The following is a 23,206-nucleotide window of genomic DNA, read 5'->3' as shown; positions in this document are numbered from 1 at the left end:
ATATCTTGTTTTCAATGAAAAAAATGGATTCTCGCCTGGTGCTTGTATACTGGGACAAGGACAGTACTCCAGTTAAATGACCTATCAAGCTATAACTGGACAGTGCCTGCCACAGTACCACTGTGTGGTGGTGTTCTGGTCCATTGTCATCAACTGGAGGTAAAACAGCAGACACACAACTCAATCCACTGAGAGTGGGAGACACAGAACAAACCCCAGTTACTATATTATCCCTTCAGATATCTCATATTACTCACCTGAGCAGAGACACAGACTGTCAAACAGGAAGTCTCCTCCATACACATCTCAAGGATCATGCAAATAACCTTACTCATTTCCCTGTACATTTGCTTCCATAACACAATAGCCAGCAGAGCTCGCCTCCCCCACTGCAGCCTGTATCCAACCCTGCCTTCACCTTAACTGATGACAGTGGACCATAAAAGACTTTGAATGATCCTCAAACCCTTTAACACCTGGACCCACATCACTTTTCTTGTGCTGCACTCAGGCACCCTTTACAAGCATTTAAAGGTCTGAAACCTGAGAAATGGTTTGATTTATTTTGCAACCACAGGGGAAAATATAATAAAAGCATAAGGGGAAAATGCAATAAGCAACATGGTTAGAAATGTTCCACAAACTGAAAAAAAGGAAGACAATGACCTTAAAATAAGCTGGGAGGAATGTTAGATATTATCAGAAAAACTAGGGAAAATGTTCCCCAAACTATTTTCATATATCTTAAATTATATACTTAAAAGTTTGTAACATAATAAATCACATATATATAGTAAAGTCATTTTTAAAGTAATTCTTTCTTGTTTATTCATTTTTCTTCTTTCCTGTTGCTTATTATCAGATAATTTTAATATACTATTACTCAGTTTTTTGGGTCATTTCCATTGCCAAGCCTTATGAAGAAATCAGGCCGATTCGCTCAGGTTTCAAGGGGTTAAATGTGCTTAAAAGCAGAAAGAAAGCTAATCCTGAAATGTTCTCATCAGTGGTTAGGCCTTATTTGCATGTTAACTACAGATTGTGTTAGCGATGTCACTTTTCTTGTGCTGTGTTTAGACACCTTTCACAAGTATTGAAACAAGTAGTTATTTATTTGCTAAATAAGCATATAAGAAATTAAATAAGAAATTGAAAAAAGTACAAGAAAATTACCAGAACTACCAAATACATAAATAATCCGTAAAACCAAACAAACACAAAGGTAAAAATAAATAAACAAACAAACAAACAAAAAATAAAAATAAATAATAAAAGGAGATGACCTGAAAAATGTTACAATTCTATAAAACGTATTTCTAAATATATAATTATGACACTTCTAAAAATACTGATGCTGGAAATTTTTCCCTAACTTTTAAAAAATACATTTTCTAAATGTGCTAATTTCTTGCAGTTTTGCCAAGCTGCTAATTGCCTTTTTCCCCATGTTTTAGAGAGAAATTTAATAAATTTGCTCATGTTTCTTTTTTCTCACATTTTTTGTGTTTTTTTGGTGTTAGGGATTATATATTTATCTGCTAATTTTCAGGTAATTTTCTTGTACTTTTTACTAATTTCGTGCTAATTCCTCCTCATAACCTTGCCATATTTGAAAGAAATCAAGCCAATTTTATCTGGTTTCAAAGGGTTAATATTAGTCCAAAGCCAGTTCTGACAGAGTAAAGGAAGTTTTCATGCAGCTGCTTGCTGCTCCTCTTCATTTCAGTATGCTATAAAAATCAATGTGCAGATTTTAATCTTGCTGCGTAAAGTGTATCTATTACATTTATAAACCAGCTTTACATTTGTTATACTTCTTTTTCTCTTTAGCTGCTCAATTTTCCACTCTGTTCATCGTCTCATCTCTAGCTGTGTGTGTGTGCGTGTACTTTTAGCTGTAAAGCTACGAAAATATTAATGTGCTTTTATATTGGTGCAATACAAGGGAGTATAGTGCTAATGTATTTCATTAAGATGCAGTACTGTAGAGGTAGAGCTCCTGCACTTTTGTAAGCGTCCTGTAACCTGACGCCTTCACTTTATGGCTCCTGTTGATTAGCCGACTGACTGTGGAAGCTCTCTCAGTGGAGTGTCACCTCACACTTCTGTATCAGCCAGAAAGGGTATTGTCTTTCCATGGAGCTGCAGCGGTGCGAGAGGAGGGCAGGAAACATGACCAGCAGCTATTGTTAGGGCTGATGTCGCCCTGTCACTCCCAGCCAAATGAGTTGGGGGGCGACGGGGCTGTGGTGGCATCTGAGATAGCAGGTCCATGTGTTGGGGGGGGGTGGTAATGAATAGTTATAGGGGTTGGAGTTAGTGACCTCCTGAATCTGAGGCTCTGAACTGCCATGGCCACGTGAATTTCCCAGCTTCCTTTGTCCCACTGAGGACTATTTAAAAGGGACACTTGATTCTGTCTCGCTGATAGTGGCGGCAGCAGTGAGATCAACACTGACTGGTGTCGGATACAAGTACCAAAGGAAAATCATAATGACAGATCTGCCCAGATTAAATGCTGGTTGCAATCAACCACACCTAAACTTTACGTAAGGATCTTCTTTTTTTTCTTTTTGTATGTTTGGTTTTTTGTCTTTTTCTTTTTCTTTACTAAAAGCCTAAGTCGGGACAGGAGTAGGAAACAAGCAATAGATATACTATCTATATATGTGATACATCAGTTCCTACAGCTTGTTTGTAACAGGCTGAAGTTGCACTGTGAATTTGTATTGTCCCTATCAAATTAACTCTAAAAATAAATAAAATAAGAACGGCAACAGAAATTTGAAACTAATGCTACAACTACAAATACATGTAGTGAAGTCCCATCAGTTGTCCCAATGTGGCTGTCCCAATAGCATCTGTAACCACAGCCACAAGGACACTGAGGTCATGTCCTTTGTTAGGGAGTTTGGGAGTTTCAGCAACCTACAAGGAGTTGAAATTCTGCATTAGCAGCTTTATTTCTATTGCAGCCACCACACTAGCCATCATTATTTCCAATCCAAGGCCACATAGGCGTGTTATGGAGCCATAGTGGAAAGACAAGCCCCTTCTACTAGGGAGCGGCCACTATATACATACCGTAAATATGCCCATAGAAGGGCACTGAAATACAAAATGAATGCAAAATCTCTATGGAGTACCCCATGCAAAGCACATGCAAAGAAGCCATATGTTGACTGACATCAAGAAGATGACGGACAAAACATTTACATATTGTTTCTTTTAGTGACCAAGAATCTACTCTTTCCCATCTTTCCCTGATCTGAATATGCTTTCTTTGCCTCCTCATGGTCAATTTCCCTCTCGAATTCATCTCATTCCTTTTACCCACTATTCACTGCATCATGGCCAGATGCTTATGTCGAGCTGTGTCTTTAAGGCATTATGTAAATACAGTCCCCAGTGAGCAGGATTAACAGAGAGGTTAATTAACTTATGTTACACCTGATCTTTGTGGCCCACTGGCCTGGACAGATCAGTGCCGACTGCTCCAGATTACCCTCAATCTGGAGCAGCAGCACCGAGAGCCGGCTGCTAAACTGCACACACACACACACACACACACACACACACACTTACACATGTCTGCCTCGCTATCTGACATGTGAGTATATGTGAGAGCACTGATACAGGGGGGGCCCCTCGGGCTTCAATAGGAATGTAATGGCATGCATTATGCGCACACACACACACCTGCACAAACACATTAATCTGTGACAGGAGGTACAACAGATGGAACTGGTGTGTGTATCTCTTTCTGTGTCCGTCAGCTAGTTGCCGTTTTTGCATTTACGTCAACCCCCCACCTTCAGAATACACGCTGTACCGGTTCATGTTTCAATCCTTCCCCGGGTTCAAATGAACTCGCCAAAAATGACCTCCAACATCTCCTGTCAATCCATAACAACAACAGATACTCATTAACCAGCTTCTTCTTTTTGAATACTCTTCATATTATTCCACTGTGATTGCCGGGACGCAAGAAGCGCCACTGGCAAGCAACTAGCAAACACATGTAAACATTATGCTTTTGGCTGGGGGTGCAATTCAAGAAACAAGAGTGAAAGCCCCCATACCCAAGACCTAGGATCCTTTCACACAGCGTAAGCAGCACCGATTACTAAAAATATAAATATACTGTCTAAACATATCAGCACCTCATGTCAGCCATCGTCCAAAAAGTTTCCCAGTTGTAAATCTGTTGACCTGAATGTTATTTAAAAGTCGGTGACTGATCGTTTTGCTGATCTCCAGAAGAAATTGTTGGCATTGTACATTTCTGCAAACCCTGGAAAATGTTTATACATTTTTTATGTATCATATCAACTGTTCTAAAGTGACATAGTACATGTGCTGACTTTGTTATCAGGAGGTAGAGGGGATGGTGGATGGCGAGTTGCCTAGGCAAGAATAGCCCATTCTCATTCCAAAGTTATCAAATACTACCACTTTTGCAGTGATTTTGGCATAAGATGTTGACTCCAAAAGCCACCTTTCACGTCTGCATGATATACCGCTAGACATCATCAGCTGAGAATGTGGCCGGACAGAACCGTTCATGATGTTAATTTATGGTACCTGCAATGGTAGCACGATACGCCACTGGACGGCATCAGATTGAAACGCTGCCGTTAACTACGTGATCTAAGAATCGCAACAGTCCCTATAAGGCAGAAGCGGCAGTGGATGGTTCAAACAAGCCCCACACTTTAATGCATGAGCCCTAGATTGCTTTCCGTCTGAATGTGATGTTTTTTTTACTGCACCTTACCATGTGCCTCTTTTGATTAAACCTAACCATGCCATGCCAGCATGTGCATTTGTTGATGTCCCAGCATTCGTTGCAATGTGCTTTTGTTGCTTAAACATAACCATGTTTGGCGTAATCCCATAATGTGCTTGTGTTGACATCAGGGTAGCGGCATCTCACAACATCAATAGCAGAGGATGTCAAGAGTGTAATATGTACATGCAGAAGTCCAATGTAAAGTGGCAATATGTGGCAAGTTGGGATGAGAACGTGCTGGAGGTGGAGGGGATGGTGGGTGGTGTGTCATCTAAGCGAGACACCTGCTATCTACAAACCACTGTTTGAGACCAACAGACAACAAAATCAGTTGTTCCAACACATTCTGATCTCAACCTTGTCACATGGTGCCGCTCTCTCAATAACCTTCCGCGTCTACTTATGATGTTTTAGGTATCCTTTAGCGTCAGCTGTTTACACTCAGGATGCCGATACCGTGATGTCAACAGTTGCACATGGTGGGATGAAGCAGCACCATCCTTATGTTTACAAAACACTGCAGACCATCATGATGGTTTGGATTAGGCAACAAAGTCACAGAAGGTTAGATTTAGGCAAAAGACGCACTGAAAAATAAAAACACACAGACACACACAGACACACACACACACACACACACACACACACACACACACACATCCATACAGGAAGCAAACTCTGGACTTCCACATGAAAGTCAGTTGTTTATGGGACCCATCCACCTCCCCATCCACCTGCCATAAAAGCGCACTCCTTAAATTATGTGGTTACTTGCAACATTATTACTGTCCTTCAGCATTTCATGTGTATGAGACCAGTTCCGTCCAGTGATGTTCTCAAGTGACGCAGCCCATGCATGTTTCATGTGGACATGCCCACTGCCATCCAGCCATCCCCCAGTGTATGATAATAACGCCACCGGTCCTGTCCAAAGATGCTCTCATCTGATGCCATACAGCCGCCTTCCAGTTGGATCTGGAAGGCGGCATTTGGTGTCACACACTGACAGAGCAATGCTATTTGACAACTTCGGAGTGAGAACAGATTGGTTATTCTTTAGTTAGTCACTGTTGTATTTCTGGTGGGTAAAATGCCACAAAAATCAAGTATTTTAAGCCCAAACATGATCTTTGATTTCTTCATGTTCTTGTTCTTTTTTTCTGTTTGTTTATTTTGGACATTTTTGCCTTTATTGATTGGACAGTGGTGGATTTACAGGAATGGTTTGAGAGAGAGGTAAGATGACATGCAACCAACTAACGCAGGTCAGAATTGAACCTGGGCCAATGCAAAGGCCTATATGGGGCCCACACTCTACCAGGTGAGCTAGAAGTCGCCCTAACCAAGTTTCTTCTGTGCCTAAACCTAACCACGTGTTAACCAACAGTATTAGGTAAATGTAAAGCTCCAACATGTCTTCCACTTAATAATGTACAAATGTAATGTCTCTGCTGTTTGCAGAAATGTGCAATGCAGCCCCTTGCTCTGGCAGTTTGGTTGCATTTTAACTATGTGCAATGAGAATGTACAGGGCGAGCCAAACAGATGGCAGAGCTTCCATCTATATAGTTTGATGTGAAGAAGTAAAGATGTTATGATGTGAAATATGCACAAAACCATGCTGGCGCAACTTGATGGGAGAGGAACATTTTGTTGCTCACAATGATCTTTTATTGGTCTCATCAGGAATAAATCATCTTCTTATTTGGAGAATACTAAAATCCAATCTATTTTCCTTACCTAATGATTTATATTTAGACTTTGTTGTTGCTCATTGTTGTTTTTTATTTATATATTGTATATAGACATCTTTTTTTCACCTACTTGTACTGTATGTACACAGGGTTCTATTTATCTGTCACTGTTCAGCTTAGTTGTCCTTGTTCAATGTATAATTTTGTTCAACTGTGTGTTCTGTACACTGACAGCAACTCACAGTAAAACAAGTCCAACCAGTCACATAACTCATATGTTAACACATACGTGGCCAATAAAGCAGATTCTGACTTTTAGAGCCTGTTCAGACCTGGCATGAACATTCATCTTGGATGATTGGCTCACAAGTGAAAGGCTTTATGTCTCTATGTTCACACATGGCATTAGAATATGTCTCCACATGCATCTTGACTGACCACTTGTAATCAGATCTCTCTTTCCCGCTCTGAGTGCAAATAAATATGTGTGCTATTCTGTCAAGTTTCTGCTCATGTGTTTTTTTTCTCCATTTCCTGTTTTATTTTGAAATGTGTTCTCACTGTGTTTAGTGCTGCTTGTACTTCCTGAGTTTTCCTGTCATTGTTGTGTTTCACCTGTGTCTTGTTCACCCACCTGCGTGTAGTCAGTTTTTAACTCTGCTTGTCTCCATGTGTATGAACCCTTATCACCTAAGATTTGTATCTGATAGAGTCTTCTCGGCTTTTCTCTGCAACAGGTTTGTTCTCGTGTGAAAAAGCAAAAGTTTTCTTTTGTTATTGCAAACTCACGCCAAAAGCACTAACAAAGCGGTGCTGTTTCATGAGTCTGGGATGAGAACAGACTGACAAGGACATCAGCTGAGTGAGCGCTCCCTCAATATGGCCAAGGACATGCTAGCATACACTGTTGAAAGAAAGTGGCAATATGTGACCCAGACCACCTTGGTTTGTGGTCTGAGCGACCGGATCTCAACATGCATGGAGGACTCATTGAATGCATTCACACTTAGAGCTGTCCACCTGTGATCCAGTCACCCAGAATGCATGATAATACCAGGTGTAAACTGGGACTGAGGTCACAATGGGTTACAAAGGTCAGTGGAAGAGCTCCCTATGTGCCCTCAACAAGGCTTTAGATCAAACACTTGTGTGTGTGTGTGTGTGTGTGTGTGTGTGTGTGAGAGAGAGAGAGACAGAGAGAAAGAGAGAGAGAGAGAGAGCCACTGGAGAAAATTAGCATAAATGAGCTCATTTTGGAAACACTGACAGGACAGAGGTGAACACCTCAAAGGGCTCATCAGGCAAGACTCAATCGAGCAGCAACAACAGACTGTCCTCGGTGCACGCAGAGACCTTGACACAGAAACACAGACTTTTATGGCAGCAGTCTAATCTGCTAGCTTGGCGTTTCTGACTATCAATGATTACTCAATCTTGTTAGTGTGCAGCAGCTACCCAGGTGGCACATGCAAATCTCCAGACATCGACTGTACAGCTTTTGATTACATACATTGGGTCAAAAAAAATGCTGAGTGGCCATTATAGTGAATGCAAATGAGGCTGAAGGTCACGTATATTGAAGAATCAGTGAATTTTCTGCCTTGGGTTTGTTATCTGTGGCCTCTGCAGGCAGGGACAGATCTGTGTGCAGGTTGTGGTGGCTTTTATATTTAGTCTTTAGAAAAGAGAATACAGTAGTAGAAGTGACAAAATTTCCTCTTAATAGCATTTTTCTTGGTGCATATTGATGTTTTTCACAGCAGAAGCAACTTGCTCACTGAGAAACATCACTTTTTAACTAAAATGTTGTTCACTGGAATCAGAGTTTATTTTACTACAGTGATTTAGGAATTAAAAAACAAAACATTTAGGCTTGTTGGTTTGTTGGTCCAACCAACAAACTAACAGTCAATGACATAAAAAGAAGAAAAACAGCTCATTTTCACTAGCAGAAGCTAAAACCAGCTGTTTTAGTATCTTAATATAAATTTGTTTTTGTTGAAACTATCATCGATAATTCCTTTACAATTAATGTTGTTGCTATGTGGTACAGAATGATTACACAAAAGTGGAGCTTTTCCAGGACACGTGTCTTTTTGAGAGATCAGTAACCTTGACCACATGAACCAAGTTTAGTTCCTGGTCCCTGAAAACTCCCTGCTCTGGAGATCATACTTTCATACTATTATTGTTTTGTTTGTATGGTTATTCAGATGCAGATTGAGTGACTTTTAGTTCCTTTGTTTAGTTAATCTGTGATTATTTGGGCTAATACATAACCGGACTTAAGCAATGACAAATAAAAAAAAAAAATGTAACATGGATAACCTAAACTAGGTACTGAATAAGTTTCCGCAAGTTAATTTGACCAAAGTACAAAAATGAAAAGCTTCTTGAAATATGTAAAAAAAAAAAAAAAAAAGGCCTCTTTTAGAAAAAAAAATACTTTTCTAGAAATTTCTTTGTAGAAAAGTATTTTCTACAATATTATATAGTATATTCCCAGTATTTGAAATAAATCAAATCAATTTGCTCAGGGTTTCAAATTTTAAATAACTATGAAAGGTGTCTGGACACAGCACAGAAAAGTGATTTTTACCCATGTTTCAAAGGGTTAAATATGTACTGTAGATTTTTTTGTTGTTTTTTTTCCTATCAATATTCTCATTTCACTTCACAAACTCTTCATCACATTTTTGGCCTTTCGCTTGTGTGACGTCGTCCCCTCATAGAGGCCCTGCTCCAAACCCAATAATTCAACCCTTAAGGGCCTCTCAGGGCCCCTCAGCTAACCACATGAAGTACTGCACCATTATATTGTGTTACACCACACTTCTCCTGTGACAATGTTGCAGCAGCGACATGATACACAAAGATCTAAAAGTGATCTACACGTGCGTTCAATCAGAAGATAACACGTTGTCATGGAAATTGCGAGGGCCTCCCCAACAATGACAGGATGGAAAAAGCCAGCGAGAGACACAGCAGTGAGGCAATGTTTGCCCAACAGTCAGATCTCGTAAACAGAGAGGGGGGCTTTTGCAAGCAGCTGCAGAAATTCCAGGCTGCTGCGATTAAAAAGTAACACCCACATTGAGGGTGGGGAGGGTGTTTGAACAAGCTAACCCTGTCTCTGTTTTAATGAAAAGAGAAGAGCCATTTGCAGTGAAAACAGAAACGTCTCAATGGCGCATTGTGCCAATCCCACTTCTCACTGTGAGACTCGCAGGTCTCCACGCACAGATACACAAAAAGGAGAAATACACTGATCCAACACTCCAAAGTAACCAGGCTCTGTGTGTGCGTGTGTGTGTGTGTGTTTGTGTGCATGTGTGCGTTCATGTGCATGTGTGTATGTGTATGTGAGATACCAAGGTTCCCACATATTTCATTGATTAAGAATCAAGATGTCCTTAAATGTTTCAAATGCTACTGTGATTGGGAAAAAAACACTAATTTGTTCATTGAAATAATTCATTGATTATTTTTTTCATTAAAAATAAACAATCAGTGAAAATCTTGATTTTCAATAAGTCTGTCAAGGCACTGAGTTCAAGTTTTCCTCTATGCTCCATAACACTGTAAAGGGAGTACATTTTTTTGCTGTTGTTCTGATTTAAAAACAAACCAAAAAAAAACCCAACAAAATAATTAAATAAAACTAATGAAAAGTGTCATTTATGACTGACTTTAAAAAACAGAGGAAATGTTTTATTAAGAATTAAAATAGTAATAATTAAAATATAGCTGTTTGGAAATGTTCTCATGTATTATTATTATTATTATTATTATTATTATTGTTGTTGTTGTTGTTGTTGTTGTTGTTATTATCTAAGCAAATGGTTTAATTTCTTTTAAAAACATGGGTTGAAAAAGATGAGCAACTTAAAAGACATGGCCCAATCAGTAAATAGGAAACAGAAAAGTACCTGAAAATAAAAAATAAAAAACCAACAAAACAAGAAAACAACTTGGAAAAAATTGCTCTATGTTTTTTACTGTAACATAATTTTATGAGCCAGCCTTCCTCACTGGTTAGGGATAGAGACTGTTTGTTACTTGTGAGGGGGGAAGGAGTGCTGCAAACCAGGACAGGCAGTTTATAAAAATACATGCACTGAGGAGGGACTTTTTAATTTTGTCTCAGGTGATGGAAATACAACACGAAAAGGTAGTATTTTATATATTTTCATATATTTTAAATTAAATAAAAGTCACCAGCCACCCCTCTCCTCTGAGGACAGGGCAGCAGCAAAACATATTTTAGCCTCCTAAAAAATCATTATCAGTTTAAGTGTTGACTATATTTGAATATTGTCTCCTCTTAAGCTTCCACAACAGCTGATGGATCCCCGTCGGTAAGAGCTGTCTTACAGTGACGTAAAACGGTGAAAATATTCTAGGCTACACTTCAACTGATACTGATCATTTTAGGTGGCGTCAAACTATTAAATGAAGGCAGAGTTTGCTCAGTTGAGTTTGTTTGATTATATGTGCGTGACGCGGCGGTTTTCTACCACTAAGTTATGGCACTGTGGTAAAAATGTAAATTGCAACTATATATTGCAATTAACCTGTATTACCTGCTTGTTAATCCTGCACTCGTATACTCTAAGTACTTCTCCGAAACTCTAAATTCACTATTCACAACTTTAAATTCACCTCAGCTGTGCAATATATTGATGCATATATGTTTTTTACTACAATTTTTATTATTCTGAGCCAATAGCAACGTGATTCCCTTCTAATGCATACTGTTGTGTATAGCTTGAATGACGATAAAGTCGATCTAAAGTCTATTAATACTGAAAGTTAGGCTTTAAAGAGACCCAGCGATGCCAACTCTGCTGACCACACCACACATGTCCAATCACACACACTTCAAATCCTCCTCTCCCTCTATCGCTTCTTCTGTTTTCCCTTAACCCCCCCACCCCCACCCCACCCACCCACCCTCCTCCCGCCCATGTGGCAGCCCACCATATAACTGTAATGGTACATAGTGAAAGAATCCAGGAATGCCATTAAAGCATTTCCAGTGACAGAGCACATTTTAAAGTGAGCTACAGCTGTTAGATGAATATGAATATATAAGATCCTGGCAGGATGCTGGGGACCCCACGCACTCCACGTATTGACTGGACTGAATGGTTTTTAAAAAAAAAACATAAATCTAGCCCTCTGCCAAGTGGATCATTTGAAGCCACATGTTTTACAGTAGCTCCATGAGACTGGGCTGGGTTTCACATCCCGGACTGAATGTTGACACAGGAGCTCGAGAGCAGCAGCATGTGTCTCCTTCAGATCGGCCCTCCCCGCCTGGTTTTACGGTCACATTAAAGTGGGTGGTGCAGGGGTGGAGGAGGGGGGAGGGGTCAGATTGGAGGGCTGATTGTTTTTCAAGATGAGCCTTTTGATTCATTGCTAAAAAAATATGGGATGAATAATCAAAGGACACCAGAGGTTTACACATTTGAGCCCTCTTATTACATTTCACTGTGTACAACACAGCTGAGCATGTTCCTAACAGTGCATCTGAGAGACTTCACTTGTTTGATCACTCCAGGGATTTATTCACCTCCATTCATTTTTGTACAAACTCAAGAGGTAAATTCTTGAAACTGCTTTAAAGCAGACTGCATGTTCACTGTGATGGTTTCCAAAATGTGTTCCCTGATTTTCAAACTGTACACTGAAGATTAATAGAAGCCAACAGCTGCTCTCAGAGGCTGTCAGATAAAGATGAATGATAAAAACAGGAACAAATCTTCCTGCCAGCTGGTCAAAATTCTCTCTGTAATTGAGTTAAGGTATTAAAATTAGACAGGTATGTGTCTGTAGATCATTTTAAGTGTGTGTTAGCTAATATTGTACAGTGCTCCTGCTTTTATTAATTCACAGACATGATCGTTATTTATTGATATTACTGTTTTCATTGTCTTTTCTTCTGTTGTGCTGTTATGCATATTTTCCACTGGTTGCAGATTTGATTGATATTTAATCTGTTTATTGCAATTTGTGACCTTTGACAGCTGTTGCTGTTAGTTGTTTGTTTTTGTTGAATTTATTGCATTGGATTTATCATTTGTTTTATATCCCTTTAGCCCACTTAATATGATTGGATGCTCAGTCAGTTTTCCCTGAATAAACAATGGTTGATGAAGTTTTTTGTTTCATTTCCAGCTCATTATTTTAGTTCAAACTAGGGTTGGGTGTTATGACTACAAACTATATCATGATACAAACATTTTTTTAGTCATATCGATAATTATCTCCCAAAAAAAGGTCAAATAATTATTTCTTTCAATTTTAAAAGCAGATTTTTTTAAACATTTTTTTGTCATCATATGAAAGTTGAAAAAATCATATGATTAACTGTGGTTAAAAGTGTTTTAATGTCAGAGCATGTCATCTCAATCAAAACAATAACAATAATAAGACAGACTGATGATGTCGTGATGTAACGATGAAAGTCTGTCCGACATAATTGAGACCAAGTTTAGACAAGACTGACCTTACTAAAAAAAAGACACATCTTTCCTTTGCATTTAAAAAAAAAAATCTGCAATCATATGATAACATTGTAACGACACATCATACAAGAACACCATGCACATGTGCACAATGCAGCCGTGATGTCACCGTTCTCACAGGATCCGCACATTGCCAGTTTACAGAGCAACAAAAGGGGTGGTGTTTTCAAAAAATTACACTCTGAAAAAAGGTTTCACAAGTTTGCTTTGTCAGGCCCCATACTGTGGTTGTAATGTGAATAAAAACACCAAACTGCAACAAAAGTTTAACATTTTATGCAAGAACTGTTGTTGGACCTTTGAATTGAAATCAAAATAAGCTACAACAAAAATATCACCTTAACCTGTCATTTTGTCTGTTACTGAGTTCTTAAAATCCATTTTTTTTATTTTGCCAATCAAATCATCTTGTTTCAAGAGTTTCAAAAACCAGTGTCAGCATTTTGACACACTCGAGGATACATTCAGCTACACCAGTGTTACTGTATTGGGGATGTGTGTGACACTTAAATCACTCCACAACCAGAAACCATAGATTAGAAGATACAAAAAAGGAATAAATTAGAGCACATGTTAAAGGAGCTGATGGGATCATGTATCACTGGAGTTGTACATTTTAAAATCCCATGTGGCAATAATATTAATTGTTTATTTATTTATTTATTTATTTCCATCCTACCCTCTTTTTTTTATTCTTTATTTCTCTGGACAGCAGTTTATGGTCCAGAACATATATCAAGGCAGACAGTTTAATTTCCCCTGCTGTTCAGATTTTCCTAAATTTACAAAGTTTGTAAAATTTTGGACAAATAGATGATTGATTTATTGATGGTGTCAAGAACATCACATTATTAAAAAAAATAATAATAATAACATTTATCTCTTTTTTATGTGCCTTATGAGTGTACCATATGATGAATATTTTTGCAGTGGCAGGGGGAGGGGAGTGAAATCATACACCTACAACCACAGCTCCCTCCTCCTCCTCCTCCTCCTCCTCCCCTTTTCTATAGTTGTTGGAAAAACAAGCTGGAAGAGGTACAATCCACAAAAAGGAGTGGCTCCATACGCTGACATGTTCATTACCTGACATCACTCACTCAGGGAAGTGTCCTGTCTAAAGCTTCAGGATTTGCTTGGCTGTGAGTCTGTGGAGGTTTGAGCAATGACACACAGCAGGAGTCTCCGTGTTTTTTTAAGAGTGCATGCTCAACATGCTGACACAGAGTGCAAAAACACCTCTGGTCATTTAGTCATCAGTCCACTTAAACCATTATTCTGGGAAGATTCTAGAAATCTGTTACAGAAGTCTGTATCTTGAAACAAAACAGAGTAAGAACACTGCACTATAATTACAGATTTTAACCTATGCTTACATGTAGGACATTTTTAAGCGGGTTTGTTTGTGTTAGACAGTGGAATTTTCACTTGTTTAACCCTTTGAAACCTGTGCAAATTGGCTTGATTTCTTTCAAAAACATGGAAAGAAGGCAACGAGCCACATAAGAAGAAATTAGCAAGAAATTAATTAAGAAATTTAAAAGTACAAGATATTATTATTAATTATTATTAATATATATTATTATTATTATTAACAAAAATAACCTGAGCGAAGAGAATTTATAACATACAACGGACATTTTTTTCTTTTGTTTTTTTTTTTTTTAAATTATTTTCTAAATCTGTTAATTTTGTGCAACATTTATTACCAATTTGCTTGATGGATTTTTCCCATATTTTTGAAAGAAATTGCACTAGTTTTCTCTGAGTTCAAAGGTTTAAGTACTTGTGAAAGGCATCTGAAAGCAGTACATGGAAAGTGATATCTCTCCAGCTTTTCAAAGGGTTAAAGAAAAATAGTCATTGAAATGATTGGTCAAAATGAAGGTTTATGTTGTAATGAGACATACTCACTCACTTGTAAAGATGTGTGCCATTGTGCAGATTTAATCCAGTATAAAGGTAAAAATCGTTCAATTAGAATGGGCTGAAATGTATTTTTTTCTCATGTTGAATTGACATTAATGAAGAAAATCAGGCACATATATCAGCATGTGTTCTTTCATACCGTACTTACGGTGGACCAAAACACAAAACAGCCACTAAGAGAAATGTTCTCCAAATCCAAATTCACCAATTATTCTAATATTTCTTCCTGTCAGGCAGTTATTTTCTATATCAGTGATTTTAAGGTTGGTGGACTTTGTTAATGCGGACAGTTTTAGGACATTAGTTTAGTTTAAATCCTTACACATTTAGTGCAGCATTGCAGTGTAGCATCAGCTTTTCAACATTTTCTGAGATCTAAAAGAAATAAGATTATTCAGCCTAAAAAGATCCCCCTGACTGCAGTTTTAGGTTACTAAAGATCCTTGCATAATTCAGCGGATCAATTCAACATTTTTCAAATTCTAAAACACCCCCTTAAGAACCACACAACAGTTTTTGCATGTTAAGAAGATTTTCTACTATTATTTCACCTTTTTCTTCCACATTTAGGGCATCATAGCAGTGTAGCATCAGCTTTTAAACAAGCTTTAAAATATTCCGCATCTTATTTTTACATCATTCAACTTTTCAGTGTCATTCATACTTATTTAACCCATTCCCACTTTTCCAACTGTTCCTTTTTCCCCACACATTCGAGCCAACATTGCAGCATAGTATCAGCTTTTCAACATGCAGCACTTATTTATGTTTTGTAGGAACTTGGTTTGTAGCACATTATTTTTTCCACCAAAAGATCAGATGCTTAACATTATCTGTTATCTAAAAGAAAGATTTTGCCATCTAAAAGCTCCATCTGACTGCAATTTTACTTTACTAAAGATCCATAATTCAGTTGATCAATTCAACATTTTACAAATTCAAAAACACTCCCTCAAGAACCACACAACGGGCTTTGCATGTTTAAAATAGATTTCCTACAACTAAACACACGTTTTGGATTACTGCTGAACACTGTCTCTTTCCCTCCTTCCAGACAGTGTTTTCAGTGCCAGCACACTTTGAAAATCAACTTGCAGAGACTTGAAACCACAGTGAGTAATCCACCGCCCTGAACATCACGTCTGCTGTGATTGTTGTGGGAGTTACATTATTGTTCTGCGGTAAAGCAGCGCCGACGTTTCAGATCCATCTGAACATTCAGCTGCACAACTCTGACAACACAAACAGCAAGTCCAAAGTTCGAATATTCACTAGTGGCCTTTAAATAGCACACAAGGCTGTAAATGTAAAAGAAAAATACAGGCAGAGATAATGCATATCCATGCTCATGTTGTTTAGGTCTTCTGTTATTGGTTATTTAGGGGGTTTAACGCAAACATCCAGCTTCTTGAGAGGAAACATGATTTTATATCCATCAGTACTGAATAAAGTTTACTGTCCTCAAGTTTACTATCATGTCTGTGTATGTAAATGCATGCAGACTCTCATATTTAACACAGTTGTAAATAATGTGTGTGTGTGTGTGTATGAGAAAGGACGCATGACCGAGTGTGTAACAGCACGCGATTTTGTTTCTGTTTCGTAATAGTTTGGCATCGAGCCGACTCCCAGCTACACACACGCACACACGCACACACACACTGCCAGACAGGGAGATCCCAGCATTTTTGGGTGTGAGCCAGGCTGGAATACCACCAGATCCAGTTTCCTGCGTTTCCTGAGCCGCTGCCAAAACTACACGCAACAGCTTCTCTCTCTCTCTCTCTCTCTCTCTCTCTCTCTCTCTCTCTCTCTCTCTCTCTCTCTCTCTCTGTCTCTGTCTCTCTGCCTCAGGTCTTTCTGTCGTCTCCACTCAGCATCTTTTTCTGTCACCAGGAATTTCTTTTATGTTTTACACTAATGTTTGTAGATTCTGCTGCTGTGCATTGTCTCTGGGTCATTAAAAGCTAAAATAAGTTTTACCAGCTGCCTGTCATCATTCTTTAACCCTTTAAAACCTGGACCGACATCATCACTTTTCTTGTGCTGCTTTCAAACACTTTTTCACAAGTATTTAGACCTTTGAGCCTTGAGCACATTGGTGTGATCTCTTTCAAAATATGAGCAACTTCGTAAGAAATTGAAAGAAATTAGTAGATTTAGAAAATTCTTATATTTTTTTAATAGCTAGGGAAAAATGTTTAGGAAAAAACATTTTATAATCAGTATAATTACATATTCAAAATTATGATTACACAGAATTCTATAATTTTTATAACTTTTTTCATAAGTCTCATTTGCCTTGTTTGTTTGTTTTTTTTTTTTTTTGGTTTTTTTTTTTTTTTTTCAAATTTGGCATCATTTCTTTCATTGGTCATTGCAATCTTTCATGTTTTTGAAAGAAATCAAGCCAATTTGATCAGGTTTTAAGAGGGTTAAACTAACTATTTGGGTCATGGTTCCCTTTTTTTAAAAAAATATTATAAAATGAAAGCATATATTATAGTGTTTTAGCAGAATTTGCCTCCCATGTTGTCCCTTGGCTCTACAGAGAGTGATTTAGGAGCTACTGTAAACACCGGCTGGTCCCATTTGGTTCAGATCAGATTAAAACTTGTCGGCCTCACTGAGGCCTTTTTATATTTAGCCCACATCTTGTTCCTATTTCCAAAGATGCATTTACTGCCTTCAAATGTGGTTTTGTTTTGCAGCTTTGAGCATGCTTAGTATGCTGGCTCCACTCTGTCTGCCTAGCAGCCATAAGCATCCTTTTATTGTCCCATGACCATTACACTGAATGACTACATACAAATGACCCCCACAATAACTGCACATCCTGAGGAATCTCTGAAGCGTACAGCCTGATGGTACACCAAGCACGCATGTACAGGCACGGGAAACACGTCTCAATGAAAATAAAAGAGTTTTCCGGCTTTATAATGACAATAATAGGTGTAAAGATTTATAATCCATCTTCAGAGGCTTCCCAGTTGTTCATAGGATCTAACAACTCAAATACTCTCATTATATCCCATGCAAGCTAACTATGAAGCCAATATTCTATATAACAAGAGTAATTTTAAACCCGCCATTAAAGATCACAGACATGAAGAAAAAAAAAAAAGAATTATCTGGCAAGCATTCTCTGCGCCGGCTCATCTCACCATCCTCCACACATAATTGTCTCTATATTGCAGCTATTGGTTTCAGCCCCCTATTTAAATTGCATTTCCATGCACTGGGTTGCTTTAATGTGCAGCGCTAATGCAGTCACTAATGTACACATCACATTTAGGGAAGTCTGTAAATGATCCATCATAAATAAAAGATGACATGGAGCATCCACAATCGCTCAGAGATTATAGATCTGTGTGCTGCAGCCTGCAAATATACAGACATTCAAATCACTTACTGTCATTAACTGATAACAAAACAAAGGAGCAAATAAGGGACCCTTTGTGAAGAATTTATAATGGCTTTATTAATAGTTAATAAATAATTAGCTAAAACCAGATATAAGTCATTAGGTAGGTTAACATTTGGTAACAATGTTGTTATAAATCCCTTTGACTAGGAGGACAGCAATTTACCTTTTGAAAAGTAAGCAAAGTCCATCTATTAATAAAATATTAAGCATTTACTATTGGATCTCCAACATTTATACCTGTATTATTACCAATTTTTCTTTAAAAAAAATAGACCTGAGTCAAAGCCTTTTTAACAACCTAGCAAACAGAAATGTGTCTTTATCATGGTTTATAGCTGAGAAAATACACTTTATACCTAGTAATTTCACAGTTATAAATGTTGGTATCCCCTTAAATAATGCTTGAAAAGTTGCTATAATCTGCAGAGAATTTGGATTTTTGATGAAGCTCTTTCCCTGAAGATAAATGGTTGTACTGTCCAATCTGTCAAAAGCAATTTTCAAAAACCAAACAACTTAAAAGTTGTTTGTATTCATAATTGATCTAAAAGCATAAGTAAATTATTTATTATTGATTAATAAAGTCATTAGTTGAAGACTGTACCCCTTTATATAAGCTGCCTTGTTAGATAGCTTCATTCACACCACCAGAACCTGAGAGCTGATTATTTTTTAACTTTTTACAGCAACATCTTCATTTGATCAGCCTCCTTACAAATTAACAATTCTGCAAACACATTTGTGTTGTGTTCACTGGCACTAATGACACAGTATTGTGAGCATGTTTTTCTTTCACAAAGTGAGCTACAAAACAAAAATATGGAATTATGCTATCAACCACACTGTAAATTCTGAAATGTTGATCTTATTTAAAATGATGTTTGAAACTGATTGCCTTGATAACTAATAATCTTAATTTGTGACTTTCAAGCTAATTTTTAAGTTTACTCAAACTTTAGTTGTATTTAGGCTACTTAATTTTGTGAAGTTGTTGCAACTTAAACATGATAAGCTGAATTATGTTGCTCTTTCTAAGTGTTAGCAACTTCAGTAAACCAAGTTGGTCTGACTACCAGTGATGAAGTTTGGAGATCTACATGTTCTGTTTTTTTAATGTGTTTAAGTGAATACATATGTGATTTATTAGTTTGCAACCAGCAGAGTACAGAAACATGGCATTTGGTTTACTGAAAATGTTAAAACATAGAAAGACTGATTCAATCAAACTTGTTATGTTTAAGTTGTAACAACTTCACAAAATCAAGTGAATACAGCTACATTTTAAATAATTGTAACAATTTGGTATTATGTAGACATGAATTCAGACAAATGTTTTCCTAGATTTTTTAAAGTAAATTCAGCTTGTCAGATTTTACAGTGCATTTATTCTAATGTCCAAAAAAGTTTCTTCCGAAAGAAAGTTGTTTATGGCACAACTAATTAAATTAGGAAATAAAAATCTTATGATTATCCTTTTAAAAAAAAAAAAAATAGTTTCTGACTAATTAATGAAATGGAGAGAGTCCCATGGTTATGCAGAGATGGACATAGCCTAACTTCGTAATTCCTCGATCTTTTGAGTTCTCACAAGTGATCTGACTGAATGAAACTGTGCAGTGACTTTACAGAGGCTTAAGTGTCCAGCAGCTCGGTGCTGTCCTACCTGTTTGAACTGCTCCTCATAGGTCCACTCGTGGTGCTGGGGCTGCGGGTGCTCGGTTGGGGAGTCTGCGCGGCGGGCCGGGGCGAACGCCGCCGGGACTCTGGACATGAGATGCATCGGGGCGCCCTTCAGAGGGATACCGGCTTCCTGGAGCGGTCGGTGCTGATAGTGGTTTAACCCGACATCGTCCTCACCCTCCTCCTCTTCATCCATGATCTCCTGCTCGTCCATGTCATCCCCCTCCTCGTCCCGCTCCTTGTCCTCACTGCCCGGTCTGGAAGAGCTCCCGTCCTCCTCGGCTCTGCGGACTTCCATGTGTGGGAGCGGGGAAGAGTTGGTGACTCCTGCGGCCAGAGCGCCTCGCATCGCCGCCTGGTAGTGGCGGAAAGCCAGAGCTTGTTGGTGTATCTGGGACTCCACCATGGACCGGAGGTCTTTCTCTGTCTCCGCCTGCCGCAGCTTCTCCTCCAGGGCAAGCCGCGCTGCTTGCTGCCGCTGCAGGTTCTCCATGACCGCCTCGAGCTTCATGCCGCCGCTGGCCGGCTGCGGAGCCTGAGCGCCGGGGAACGGGCTGTGAGAGGCGGCGGAGGGAGGCTGGAGGGGCAGGCTGCTGGCGGACGAGAAAGAGCCTTGCTGCGAGGGGACCAGAGAAGGGTCATGATTATTAATTTAACAAAACGCAGTTCTAGTGTCTGATTTTAATATTGAGGATTAATTCAATCACTTTGCCACAAGCGAACAAACTTGCGTTACTGGCTAAAACATGTTAAACTGTCCAAACACAAAGTTTCTAAGAACATTATCAACAAAATGTTAAGTGCTTTAAAAAGTGCTTTAAAAGAGGAGAATATTAACTGTCAAGTAAGTCCAATAATCCAATAGAAATAAAGCCTGGCTGCTTACCAAAGCTGATTTAGTTGCTATACTGGCGTTATCAACCATGCTTCAGTCCGTCAGATGAGCCCAAATGTTATCAACCGGATCACTGGAGTCTTCCTTCAATCCTGGAGCCTCTCCGCATTCAACATCCAGATCTGTAGCTCTCGATAGTTGTGGGAATAAATAGTTGAAATGTGTTTGGTGCTGTATGGTGGAGCCCCGAGCTGCTTTGGCAACAAGTGGCAACTGTAGTGAGAATGACCTCTGGAGGCAGAGATCAGCCCCCCTGCTCCATCTGCTAACAACACGTCAGTGCTGCTCACAGAGACAGTGTGAGGGCTCACACACACACACACACACACACACACACACACACACACACACACACACACACAGCCGCTAACACACTTCTCCGCTCAGGAGACCTCCAAGTCATGCAGAAAATCATTCATTCAAAAACGTCATGTTATGAAATATTTAATGCAGTTGCCAAAAAACATGGAACAAGTTTTTAAAATTGACTTTTTTCTGATGTCTGATTTTTTTCTGACACCTGTAAAAATACACACACGTGCTAATGATCAATTGCATAATTTAAAAAAAGGATTATTGACATACCATATCATACCATATCCTGATTTTCTGTAAAGTCAATAACAAACCAAGAGCAACAATAATAATATGTATATATGCTATTCTTCTTTCACTTTTTTATTGACAACAATTTTGAGGTAAGACAACAGAAAACAATGTGTTTTTTAATATTTTTTGATTTTTGATTTTTCATTGAACAAATATACCATTCCCAACCTATTCCCCATCCCCATAGTCCCAGTGCATCCCAGACTAAAGGGAATAACAACAAAAACAAACAACAACAATAATAATAACGATCATCATCATCATCATCATTTTTATTGCTCTTGTGTAATGATGGATCGATGTTCATTGTCAGCTCTGTATTCCTGTCATGTGTGTTCTATCTGCAGCCTACATTTTCATCTGCATAGTAATTAAAGATAAAAGTTTAAACTGAACTTTCAGTGTCTGTTTCTGATATCATCATCATCACACTGACGCTAAATAATAGGTTACACCTATCCAATATTGCCATGAAGCAGTCCTGCTCATTGATTTAAAGCATTGTCCACGATGTAGATGTCAGGGGGCATGCAGGGGACTCGCTCTCTAAATACTTAGAACCTGTGCATATGTCCCCCCTGATAAAGTATAGTTGAGAACTTTTATTTTGACACAGTTACAGATGTCACTGATAAAAGGTTAAAGAAAAAAAAACCAAGAAACAACTTGTGCATAAAAATTCTCCAGAATGCAGGAAATCAAATGCTTGATGCTCAAATTTTTTTCATGAAATTCGCCCAAATTGCCATTTCGTCTGTGTTCCCTGGCTGCTAAAATGGAAACTTCCAATGTCCTTGTATACCCAGAGACATTACCATTTCATGCACCTTTGTATTATGAACTATATGGAAAATTTGCTGCTGATTGACATATTTGTTTAGTGATTTTAGTTAACCCTTCTGCGACCTTTCAACTGTATTTTCACATGTATGTTCATTAGTGCTGTGTTGACCTTGGAGGGCCCAGAAACACAACCCCTCATGTTCCATGTCATGTACAGGTAGAGAGAAAAAGGACACCTGTCCTCCGCTGACTGTCACACAGCTGCTGCTGCTGCGCAGCTATTTACCTCTGACACAACACCTACAGCACCTCTGCTGCTGTCAGGTCCATCCTGAGGATATTTAACCCTTTGAAAGCAGAGCAAATTGGCCCGATTTATCTCAAGAACATAAGAAACAGGTGACTCTATAAGCAATGACCCATAAAAATAAGCATGAAATCAATAAAAGATACAAGAAAATTTAACACATAAAAAGTAAAAAATAAAAAAATAAAATAAAAAATCAATAAATAAAGAGCAAGTAAATGACCTGAAGACAGATAAAATAAGCAATTAAATGAATCTATAATTTTTTAAAAAAAAATTTCAGTTTGTAGGAAATCTCTTGCAAAGTTGCTTATTGCCTTTTCCCCCCATGTTTTCAAGAGAAATCAAACCAGTTTTCTCACCTGTCAAAGATGTTAAATGCTTGTGAAAGGGCATCTGAATGTAGCACGGGAAAACTGATACTGACCCAGGTTTCAGAGGGTTAATTCAATGCTGCTCAGCTCCTTAAAATGAGATCCGGGTATTCTAAAACCAGAAATATGTTTAGAAAAAGTCTTGGCCTTTTCCACTGGTGTTTTTGTGATCCATAAAGCAAA

General features: G+C 38.4%; 1 protein-coding gene across 1 annotated transcript in view; it reads right to left on the bottom strand.

Moving 5' to 3' along the window:
* arid3c (AT rich interactive domain 3C (BRIGHT-like)) overlaps positions 1–21,659 on the bottom strand; it is an 88,913-nt gene extending 67,254 nt beyond the window's left edge. Inside the window, exons 1-2 of the mRNA XM_042488553.2 lie at positions 20,942–21,659; positions 20,039–20,671 (exon numbers count right to left, since the gene is read on the bottom strand). Of these exons, the coding sequence (XP_042344487.2) occupies positions 20,039–20,671; positions 20,942–20,980 (672 nt within the window). The 5' untranslated portion in view covers positions 20,981–21,659. The remainder of the gene's footprint in view (positions 1–20,038; positions 20,672–20,941) is intronic.
* Positions 21,660–23,206: the final 1,547 nt, after the last annotated feature.

Source organism: Plectropomus leopardus, chromosome 4 (genome assembly GCF_026936395.1).
Source record: "Plectropomus leopardus strain MGB_pleo_1.0 chromosome 4, ASM2693639v1, whole genome shotgun sequence".
Taxonomy (NCBI): domain Eukaryota; kingdom Metazoa; phylum Chordata; class Actinopteri; order Perciformes; family Serranidae; genus Plectropomus; species Plectropomus leopardus.
Note: the sequence above shows the minus strand (reverse complement) of the source record. Positions and strands in the feature narration are given on the sequence as shown.